General features: G+C 39.6%; 1 protein-coding gene across 5 annotated transcripts in view; it reads left to right on the top strand.

Annotated features, from left to right (window-relative positions):
• The window catches only part of LOC139113666 (uncharacterized), a 66,996-nt gene that overhangs the window by 6,510 nt on the left and 48,150 nt on the right, over nt 1–12,336 (top strand). For all 5 annotated transcript variants that reach the window (XM_070674976.1, XM_070674975.1, XM_070674979.1 and 2 more), the window contains one exon: nt 330–482. In XM_070674976.1, coding sequence (XP_070531077.1) covers nt 330–482 — 153 coding nt within the window. The remainder of the gene's footprint in view (nt 1–329; nt 483–12,336) is intronic.

Genomic DNA, 12,336 nt, shown 5'->3' with positions numbered 1-12,336 from the left:
TTACGTGTAACGTTTCATTTGCATCGTTTATTACGTAACCCTGCATTATGTAACTTGTCCATGTAGACGAACTTGTTTATATTACACAGTTGAAGAATTTTTTTTAAGAGAAATTAAGATAGAGTTGAGTACGAAATAGGAAAAAAAAATTTTCCGTAATTTTGCCTCTTCGGGTGCATCTCAGATTCTTACTGAATTATCTAACCCGAAGCCTCTCTGGCGTTAATAGTTAAGATATATTATTCGGAATATTACAGTAATTATTTTTATGCCCGAAGAAAATCGGTAATAATCGAGTATTATGTTTAACAATATTCTTTTCTGTCTAGATCGGAAGAAAACACCGAATGCCCGACATTGCGACGCTGCACAGGACTCGAGACTTCTGGACGCGGACAGGATAATGAGTGTCAAAATTGTTGTGAGCGTCACCGAGCTCACAAATATGGACGCCAAGGATCGTTACGTCGTCGAGGGCATCGGTGAGTCTTTCCATTTCATTTTTTACCGATCGACTAACACCATTTCGCGCGGCGAAATTAAGAATGCATCAAGGCAGAGAAAAGGAGAAAAAAATAATAAAGAACAACGTCGGGAACGAATATTTCAAAGAAACCACATCGAACTCTGTTCATCGCGATGAATCGTAATTTGCTAACGTTATTATATCTTTTTACTATGATAAGATGATCGTGATATATTTTTTATTTTCATTTATGCTATCTTGAATGGATGTTTTACATATCGTGTCAACGAATTATTACTCTTATTGGAAAATTAACACTAATATTTTTTTTAATCAATGGTCTAAAATCTGGAAAAATGTTCAGGTAAAAAAACAAAATGCTTCAGTTTGTGTTTTAATTTTTTAAACGCTAGAACTTTGAGCAATAAGCCATACGAGCTGCTCTCGCTGCATCTAAAGTCTTTAAAACCTGTTTTTGCCTTAAATTTTATTTACATTAAAAACTAGTATCCTGCCGTGATCACCCGCAAACATTTAATTTTTTTTTAATTTTTTTTTTTTATCATCTTTGCTCGTCGTCAACCGTGAAAAAAAAAAAAAAAAAAAAAAAGTAAGCGTTGTATCATGCATTTTATAGCGAATTTATTGACGTCATAAAAGTACCTAAAGAACGTATTTATGAATAATAATGAACATTTTATATTATTTGTGGTGATAATTACCGTTATATACGCCAAAAAAAAATCAAAAGATCTACTTTATATTAATACAATAACAGCGACTAAAATATATTTATAAAACTCGCGCGTTAAATTAATTGTCTTTAAGCGAGTGCTTGCTAAACTATCGTTAATTATGAAAACAATAAAGAAGTAACTGGTGCATGTCGTTCTAGATATTTGTATTGTATAGTTTTAAAAATTAAAACAAGAACTTTGAAAGCCGAGCTATTTCAGATCTTAGATCACTGTACGTACACGGTACGATTCAAACAATCGATCCTCTTTCCTCTGCCTTGCTCATCGAGATTCGCTCGCATATGAGGCGATTGTTATATAAACGATGTTACGCGACGCAAAAAGCAACGCCGCACAAATAGTGAATATAAGGATAAGTCGGATTTATATATAACAACCGCCTTTATCCGATATCATTCTAATGACGCTCAGGTAGATAGTACAATCCGCGCACTTTTATTTTAGCTCGCGATAGCAAAAACCAATATGCATTGAGAAAAACACGTTTACGTACATTTTATATATGTGGAATATATTTGCATATTTAAAATTATTGATAAAAATGTGATCTGCATTCGTGCATTTATATTACATATTAATGTTAGATAAAAAAATTAATATAATTAACCAATCTAACTGTTTGGTCTAATCGCAATTAAAATTCCTGCACTTTGGGTGGGAGATAAGAACTATCAAATGTTTGATTTCTGCGGCCATTAAGCGCAAAGTGGACAGGCGAGGCGTGGAACTTTTATGTTAATTCCGGGAAGAGTCGTGTGTTATTTTTCAAAGTTGCGAAAAGCGTAGCCGCTACTCGTCTGAATACCTGATTGCACTCGCCAAAACGACACACGTGTGACGACGCGTCACGCTAATAATACGCCCGCTAAGTACTATCGGCTCGCTCCCTCGTTTACACGCAATTACGCGAATTCGCAGCCGCTAACGTCGCTGTCAAATAAACATCCGCACGTCATTTACGGGACTCATTCGCACGCGGCAGATGAAGCTCGCAAATGGACCCCGCGCCGCGAGATTCGTCATGTGATTCGCCCCGGGATCTATTTTCGATATACGCCGGCGCGTGTTCGTCCGAGATCTCTGATTAGCGATCGAAAAGTGCGACGTTCGCTCTCACATACTTATTTTAAAATTAATTACTTTCGGAGCAACGGTCCGGACTGAAAAAAGAAAAAAAGAAAGACGCTTCGTAGTCTTGGAGTGATTTCTTCTTTGAGAACGGCGCCGATCTCGTGGTATCACTTTGTTCTACTCGTTTTGTTAAAACGGATAGTATCGCTCTCGTTAAAAATATTAAGAACGACGGATTTAAGCGGCGCTTGATAAATTTCAATAACCGTAACATTATTCTCTGACGTAAGGTATAAATAATTGATAATTTCTTCCAAGTCCTCCGCGTCCCGTGCTGTTCGTCCGATCTAGATGTCGAGGTTTATTATTCGATCCACCGAGCAGATAGTATTGCTCGGCGTGATTAATAGATGTTATCTCTGTAAAAAAATCCGGTATAATTACGCGAGCGTCACATTATATAATCTATTACCGGCCACTCGCGTTGCCTGCGCATCGACAATTTGCGCGAATATTTCCCCGTGCGAATTTATTGCCCGTTACGTCTTACGTCACGCGATTCCGTACTCGGAAGCTATTAAAAGATCCGCGATTATTGAATTAGAATTTTTTCAAGTCTTTGAAAAACTGTATCGAAATCGAAAAAAAAAAAAAAAAAAAGAAAAAGAAACAACCTCTGGAGGCCTCCGAAGATGCTGCGCTTTATCTCGGCGTGTACGCTCGTGAATTATAATCGGGATGTAAATCTTTTATTCGCCGTCCGTCTTCGTTTTTCGTGAGGCGCTCCAGAAGAATTATATACTTTCGTGATCGAGCTATATTTTGCACATTAACAGTAAGCTCGTTTCGCTCACGCTTTATTTTCTGATGTCAAATCTGTACGGTTCATAATCTTGTTATGTCGCGCGTCACTTCTACCGACGAAAGATCAAATCTGTGATATAGCGATGTGCCTTCGCGTGACGAGGCGAAAAACTTTTGCAATCTAATCTAACGCAGAGTTGAACCGTGAGAGGTAAATGTGAGATCGCGACGAGGCGAGGGAAGCGGCGATAAGCGAACAATTACATTATCGGTACGTGATAATAGGCAGTGGCCAATTAGCTTTATGACGTTCTTTATTACACCTGCGCTTTCGCTGTCACGCATTCCTTATCGCGGACCTTCGCGAAGATGCAAAAATAACTCATCCGTGACATTGAAACACGTTAGTAAGATATTCCGCAAATTTATTCACAAACTGCAAAAAGCTACTTAAAAGTGCTACATGCGAGAAGCAAAACTTAGCCCGAGTCTTTCAGCGCGAACAGATTCGAAGAAAATATTAGTTTTCGAAATCTTGGTAAAACTACTGCCACGAGGCACAGAAATATTTGCGACTGCCATTTCGACGTTGGGACATAAAAATTAATTCAGATCTGCGGTAATTTTTCTACTTCCCTCTCACACTTCTGGTTCCTTGCGTCGATCGCATTTACAGATTACGTTAAATCGATTCGGTATTAGCAGAAGCGATAAGAAGGCGCGATATCCTACCGTTTGATGGCGCATAAATGTCAGGTGGATCAAGTCGTTCGTGCCCACGGAATTCGGTAATCAAATGCGGAACGTCCGTTGTCACGGGTAATGAAATTTGCCACGGTTCTTGGCGGCTCCAAGTTCAAGGTCGTTATGCTCTGCGGCACGTTCCGCGACTTCCAGCGGATGGTGTCGACGCCGCTTCCACCTTGCAGGCCTTCGGCCGTTACCTGGCGGAGTAGGTAGGATCGTCGCCACGTGCCAGCGCGTCACGTGCACGTCCTCGTGGCGTGGCAAGTAAATAAATCAAATCCGTCCGCTTCTCATTCACTTAAAACGTACAAAGATATCTTCTCGTCTCGTTAGGCATGCGAATTTTTATTAAAATCTGTTAACGTATCGCTAGCTGAGACATTATTCTCGTCGTCTCGTTAATCGACGATAGTAAATTACGTAATGTTATGGATAGGCTGTCTCGTAAAAGAGAATTACGCGTAAAGCGCTGACTAAGTATACGTTAAAAGTTTAGTGAGTGTCCCACAAATAATTGTAAGAATTTCGTTGTGGTCGAGTGGTCGAGTAAGAAAGAAATGGTTTAGTTTTGTATAAATTAAGCGACATATTCAAACAATTAATAACGAAAGTCTTGCAGCTATCGTTTGGGTGAGCTCGCTGAGTTTTTGTAGCGCGGTATTACGTTATTGTAGGTAGAAATTTACACCGTAAATTCTTTAACAGGGCACAGAGAGGAGTTGCCATTACGTCATGGTGGCTCAGCGTTGAAGAATTATAATCCGTTCTCGGCGACGGTTTTATTAATTTCAGTTGTCTCCTCGCACACGAGAATATTTTTATTTCGATCGTTGCTAATAGATTCCCGCGTACGTTCGATGTTTCCAGACTTGAAGAATTTCTGTTCTGTTCAGCGGACAAAAAGACGCAAAACGCTATTTTATCTTATCACGAAACGTTTAAAAAGCGCACGTTGCTTACGTAAGGTGAACTTGCTTCTTTTTTTTCTTTTTTTAAGTATTACTCGACATAAACGTCGGTAACTCTTGCATCACAAAAATTTTAATATTAGCAGCATTTAAATTTTTAACAACCATATATAAAAATCAGCTGTTTAGGCGTAGATTTTCCAAGGCAAAAACTTTTTTTTTTTTTTTTTTTTTTTTTTATTTTTTTTTTTATTTCCCGCGCAATCTGGACTTGAGTAGCAATGTTCCATTAAAGAAAGGACTCGAGTATTTCTAAAACCTTTTATTCTAAAAACCCGTAACGCTAAAAACTTTGCTCGGTAAACAGAGATGAGAAAAGAAAAAGAACAAGTATGTGTGTTTATCCTTAATTAACGTAAGCACCGATCATCCTGTTCTGTGGACTTTGCACGTCGAGAAATGACGAACTACGTCCGTATCTCGGAACCGTCAAGATTAATTAATAGCCAGGTTGTCGGACACATACTGGTTAACGGACAATGCTACAGTGGGCGATCTTCGAGACGCGGCGAAGCAGGAAGCTAACTAAAATGATCGTAATAGAGATGATAACAACTGACTCACTCGTTTACGCTCAACAATGCCCGTGGCCCGGCTGATTACGCAAGGCGGGACCTTTAGCATTTCGCTCATTAACGGAAATGTGATTTGCCGAATAAGCCGCCGTGACGTCACGGCGCTGGATCATGAATCGCGAGAGAGCAACGAACGCGCGGCGCTCATCTGCGCGTCATCTCTTGTTGCAAAGTCCACAGACTTGGAGATCCCCGTGAAAGACTATCCTTTGAAATTTACTTGGGATAGGTTTTAAGGATGTCTCTTTTTTTTTTTCTCTTTTTAATTGCTTCTATCTACCTTTGGACTTTGAACGCCGCCTTTGTAATTTGTAGAAATTACGCTCCGAGCAATGATTCTTGAAAACAGCGTGCGACATATTCGGCACATAGAGGTCGACGTTAAGAGTATAAGATGTCTTTACGAAATTAGTCACGAGGAATAATACAATAATGAATCATTACAATACAATGTGCTAAGTAGTACATCGATTAAAATGATAATTAACAGCTGACGTAATATTAAAAGAATAATAATCCTGGAATTCTCTCACGGAGGTGGATCTGTTGTACGTACGCGCGTGTTTTTTAACGTAAAATAAATTCTTTATTATCTAGCAATGTGAGAGGGTGACAATATTTCAATTTGTACTTGCGTTTAACTATTTCGATAACATTGACATTACTTGAGACAGTCTAAAAACGTGGGAATAAAAATCGATAATATCGTAATGAAATTACAACGACGTGTCGTATCTGTAGGGTTTAAATTTGGAACTTGATACTTAAAAATTCAGAATAATTTATAATGACAGAAATTTATGTTTCGATGAAAATCCGACGGATTAATTTTCTTTTATTCGGTTATTTTCTTGAGAAAGAAACGAAGGTACTCGATGCACGTATTTTGCAGGTTACACGTGCGCGACATGATGGAATTATTTTGAATATCCTGTGTCTGCACACGTGATCAGCTAATTATCTCTAAGTTGGGCAAATTTTGCGTCGTGCGTGCTCGGAGATTTCCATTAAAATCGCCGTGTTCCGGTGTACGGGAGCGCGCCGTGATACGATTCGAGGCCGATTACGTCTTCGTTGCCGATTACGTATTATCTCTCGGAGGAAAGCTGTTCTGTTACATGTTAGGTAATCGATCGGCCGCCATCGCAAATCCTCTGACATCCATATTCATGGCCGCGTAGCGGGCGTGAGAAAATCACGACCTGCCAAATTACACCAAGAGCTCGTAAAAATATGCACGACGCGACGAAGTAGGTGCTCTGAAAGACTTTTCGCTTACGACACGTTCGTCTATATAGAATCTATCTTCAATATATGTATCATTTTCAAGTTATGACTTATCAAATAGAACTTCCACGCGAAAAAAACTCCTTCAACACGTGTTTTTACAAAATATTACTATTAATTTCTTTTTTATCATGCGAATGACTAGGAAAGAGGTCAATAAAAACGTTTAAGAAAAAAGAAAAATAAAATCTTTTCTCGTAGGAAAATCTTATCGAAACAGAACTATCATCAAGTAAATGATAAGTTTGATATAATTTATATTACCGGTTATTTTATTCGGGTATCTCTCTGAATCCCTTTCGGAGCAAATCCTTCGAGCGCGCTCTCGAGACGTTACTAAGTGGCATCGACATCAGTCACGAGATACACTTGCGGCGGATTAACGCGCCCACACAAGGATGCGAGTGCAATTACGCGCGGGGAAGGTCGTCCGCAAAGTGTAGCCTGCTCGTCGGTTCAGGAAAACGTTGACGGCCGTTCGCGGCGCAGCGACGATAAATGCGAGTCACGTTATCGAATACTCTATTCGGCATGCATCCGTATCCGAATGGAGTCATTAGCTGCCTCTCAAGGCGCCTATTAATTTGCGAATATAGTCGTCTTGCGGTTTTGATAGACTCCGCTCAATAGTCCGATCACGAACTCTGATCAAATCGAATGCACGAGCCTTCTATCTATCTCTCCTCGCAATAATCGAGCCCAATTTTGCGCCGTACGTTCGTAAATTTGCGCGATGAATATTTATCATTATTCAACTTAATTAATATCGATTGTACAATAAGTTGTATAAATTAGAGAAAGGTCTAGGGGGTGAAATAAACAAGACGCCGGCGCGCGAATCGGAAGATGCGTAAAAGTTCACTGCCCGAGATTCTCGGCGACGCAGTCTCAAGGATACGATAAGATAAAAATTTGATAATCTAAATTAACGGCCGCACGATTCAGAGAGAATAGACGATTGTAAAGCCCTAAGATCCGAGAATCAAGGATCTCGGAATCAAAGGCCTTTAAAACGCACAGACACTTTATTACTTTTCCTGAACTGAAGGACACCGGAATTCAAGGATCCGAGATAGCAAACGCTTTAAAACTCAGTAACGATATTTTTTTCTCCCTCAACGATCTGCATTCTTTCTTCAAATCTATCTCTTTTTTTTTTTTTTCTCTCTCTTTCTTCCTCTCTCTTTCGATTTCCTTCGTTCGTACATAGTTTTGATTCTCATAATACTCGATGAGAGGAAATCGGAGTAGCCGTCACACTGAATGTGTAACGTCGTCTGATATTTTCCAGTTACAAAACTAACCGGTTAGATTGCAATTGATATGTTTTCTTTGTTTGTCTTTTTCTGTATTTTTTTTTTTATTTTTATTTTTTTTTTTCCGTCTATGCACCGTGTAAAGCGGAAAAACGCAATCTCGCGACGCGATTCTCGTCGATCGCGAGAAAACGTAACGAGCTTCCGTTCGTTTACTGATCCCCGGCGAACGGAACTAGCCCGAGTCGGCGGCGATACCTGGGACTGGTTTGATCGTGAATGGAAACTGAGTCTGGTTCACGCGGCAAAAAAGAAAAGTGGGCCCGGAGAACCTTCGACCGGCCAAAAAGTCTTCCGCGTCGGTTCAAAACGGGTTTCTCATTGAGAATTAAGTGAAAAAGGTCCTTGGACAATGGCGCGTATCGGCCACGCCGATCGGCTTCCTTCAGGGCTATCAATTGGAGCGTTTCGTTACTCCTGCAACAATTCATAACGCGATCCGTCCCCGATTCAGCCGCCGAGTTAACTTATTCGCGCGGAATCACGAGAAAAGTGAAAACAACTCTTCGACAGTGTAGACGTCGCGGTCTACCCGGCTGGTCTCGGTAACTCAATGGCTCATGCTTGACGTAACGCAGCATCCACGTCGCAAAAGCATAAAATCAAACAGTTCTCCTGGCGACTTTAACAATTTCACAATTTAGAATCGTATTTCACGTAGGTACCTATATTACATGAAATTAAATTAACTTGAGATCTAATTACCAAATTCGAGCAAGAGTTCTAATAAATGAACGAAAGCATCAGGTTACTTCGCGGAGCGCGAAAAATGCTGTCAGCGATTTCTTCATTTACGTACAATACGTTCATTTGCATATTTACATATTCGATGTAGATCTCGGGAAAGGAAAAACCCAATTGTCGAGTTAGACGTGGATCAGGTACGCGAGCGATGACGGCATTAATCGCGCGGCAATTAAGCGCGCGCGACGCCATATATCCCTTTGTCGAGCGCAGACCACGGGGACTTCGTAATCGCCGATTTACCTTGACGCGGCTGAAAGCGAGACGAGACGGCAGGCCGACGGGCGGTGCATTGAATGCAACGCGAGTTGAAACGATTATCCCCGCAGCGGCGGCGGCGTCTTAAGCGGATCGCCCGTCCCGATCCGATCGCGTATTATTGTTCTCCCTCGCGCATTTTTTATTGCAAATTATGCCGCGATGCGAAGCACAAAGAGCCGAGGTTTCCTCGCGCGGAAACAAAGCCGGCTAATATCGGGCTATTATCGGGCGAGGTATTAATTTCGCGAGCTTACGTGACGCGCCGAAACGCGACGGAAATAAATTAACGAGCGCGCAACGGAAGGACGTGGCGTCGTTGCCGTTTTTTTTTTTTTTTTTTCTTTTTTGGCTTCCTCCCCGGAAGCCAGCGAATCGGCCTAGAATTTAGGTTCTAACGCGAGGTCACCATCGATTCCGATTTGATTAATTAATTGCGAGCGTTACACCTCTCGTCGCGGTTCTGCGTCGCATGAACACGGCGGTACGTGTGCCATTTTTTTTTTTTTTTTTTTTTCGCGCACGTGCACTTGCCGCGTTTCGGGAGATAAGTTGTTTCAGCTTGAATATTTATTTCCAGATAAGCGTTTTGTTTTTTTAAAAAAATATTACATGATTGTCAAATAAAAGAGCTAATTATTTATCGCTTCTAAAAATATTTTATTTCAGAGTCATTTAATTCAGATTGATTAATTCTTTAAGTATTAAGATATTATCCATTCGTCGCTTTTGAGACGAAAAAATTGATTTGTACGGAAATATCTCTCTTTATCTCTCTCTCTTTTATTTTATTTTTTTCTTTTCTTTTTGTTTTTCCAAAAAAAATTTACGAGGTAAAGTCACGTTGCTCGAAAAATTAAGGAAAATTAAAATCGGTTTTAATTATTAACCATCGGTTGATCGAGAATTAATTTATATAATTTGACTAATTTAAGTCACGTATTAAAAAGGGTCGACACGTAAATATATTGAACGTATTTTGTGCTGCACCATTGTTTTGTCAGGAAATAATTTATTTTTATACGTGTTCAAAACTGAATAAGATTGTTCGCAAGAGTCAGGTTTCTGAATTTGTAATTTCTGTTATCGTTATTACCGCTATTGTTCTCGGTGGCAATAAAACGTCTTCGCAACCGCACACATATACATGCACGACTTTTGAACTGTGCGTTCGTCCGAAAATATCTTTCAGCATCTGTTCAAACAAGATACTCTCACAAAAACGAAAGAATGTCATTCGGGATTTCTGATAACACTATTTCATATGGTTCTAATCATATCTCATTGATCCCTGCTCGCTGTCACGTCAGCGGTAATGTGTTTATCATTGACATTAAAAAGAAAAAAAGAACTTGAATCTTTTTTTTTAATGCATCAAAATCCCGTAAAAGTTACACATCTTAAAAAAGTCGAAATTTGTACAATTATCTAATAATTAAGTGAATACAATTAAAATACGTAATTACAATTTACTGATGTGTAGTAATAAATTTGGAAAAATAAATACGTCGAAGCTTTCCTATAAACTACATTTATGAGCTATGATTAAATATTGAAAAACACGCTAAGCGGTTAGAAAAATAGTGCAGTATTTCTGTGACACGTTGTACGCTGTAATGTTAGATAAGAGAGAGAAAGAGAGAGAGATTAGAAGTGCGAGAAAGAGGCGAAAGATTGAGCACATAAATGTCGATGGTCTCGTTCGCGACGGCGAAAGAAAGAGAAGGAAAGACAGATACTGGTCATTCGTATTCATCAAGTGCACGCGTCAGTCACGTGTCGAGTATCCTAATATATTGTTGTGACGGTGACGAAATCGTTCGGCGACACGTTTCGCTTTTCTCGTTCTGCTTTTCTTGCCGTTGATCGATAAACTCTCGCGCGGCGGCGAATCGAAAATTTAATTTAATCCCTTTGTGCACGCGCCGCCGTTTCTTTCCCTTCGCTTTCGAGCTATAATCCGAACGTTATTTCCATCTTCGTGCTTTACGCGTCGAGGGGACCAGCTTGGGGACTCGCGAATTAATAATGGGAACCACCAGATTCGGCCGTGAGCGGAATAACAGCCTTAATAAAAAGAACAGAGCTCGTGTAAAAATACGCCGAGTGCAAGAGAATCGACTCTCTCGCGGATAATTCTGACGTCAAGATAGATGTTCCGGCGAGGCATAAAAACTCAGGTACCGTTGAAAAAAAAAAACCGGTTGATCGATGTTTTTATCAAATTTCTTGCTAATTAAAAACTGGTAAATCATTCTTGGTAAATGCAGGGTTTATCACGCTGGTTCTATTAAAGTTGCAACGCTTTTTTTTTTTTTTTTTTTATTTGTCAAAAACACGCGAACAATTTTAACATTTAAATTACCCGACTAGATTGTGCTCCGAGTCGAGAATAGTTAGTCGCGCTTTTCATCTCCCCCTTTTTATTACACGAGGCAGTTTAGAGAATTATTTTCGACGCTTCTCTCTTATCGGAATCTCGATCCCGTTGAGCAATTACACTTAAAAAAAAAAAAAAAAAAAGAAGAAAGAAAGAAGAAAGAAAAACAATCCGCTTGCACGTTAACGATATCGTGAGACTTTCCGTTTCTTTGATTTCCTAGGTAAAAGTTCGTTTAGACATTTACCTTCTCGATGCTGTATCTGCTGATAAGATCTCGATAGACGATACGCAGTAGTTGCGGGTAACAGTACCGTACCTTCAGCGCGATAAGCTACTACAAATTGTCTTGCTCTTATTTGCCCGCCTTTAGAAACGAGGCCTTAAAATGTCGTAATCCCGTGTTTCTTCACAAATTACACACAAAGAGAGAGAGAGATATCGATTTAAAAATAGTGCACGCGCACGTAATGCAAGGCAAACAAATCATTGGTGCGCCATATTCTTAATCACGCCGTGATCACCGGGATTACGTGCGTCTATAGTTAACTCGCAGATCAAATCTTTGCGACTTGCGCTAAATATATAACTGGGAATTCACGCGTATCGTGAATAATACTCGGAAATAAACTGTCGCAACGTCGTTTACTGAATTTTTGTTTTATCTATTCATATAACGTTAAAGTAAACGATTTTATAATTAATAATTTTGTAATGAGCTACGAACTGTGACGATATATCTTTTGTGGCTTTCAACGTTTCTCGTACTTTTAAAGTAATTTATAATAAATATCCGGATTTTAATTATATTCATTTCTCTGGGCTAATTACGTAAATTACAAATGATTAATTTAATCCTTTACGAATAACGCCTTGTATTTACCAGTTATAGATTTTTAGTGCGTGGAAAATAATATTCGGTGTAATGTTGGGCATGTAAATTTTTTTTGGACGCGTTGAAC

This window comes from Cardiocondyla obscurior, linkage group LG03 (assembly GCF_019399895.1).
Source record: "Cardiocondyla obscurior isolate alpha-2009 linkage group LG03, Cobs3.1, whole genome shotgun sequence".
NCBI lineage: Eukaryota > Metazoa > Arthropoda > Insecta > Hymenoptera > Formicidae > Cardiocondyla > Cardiocondyla obscurior.
Note: the sequence above shows the minus strand (reverse complement) of the source record. Positions and strands in the feature narration are given on the sequence as shown.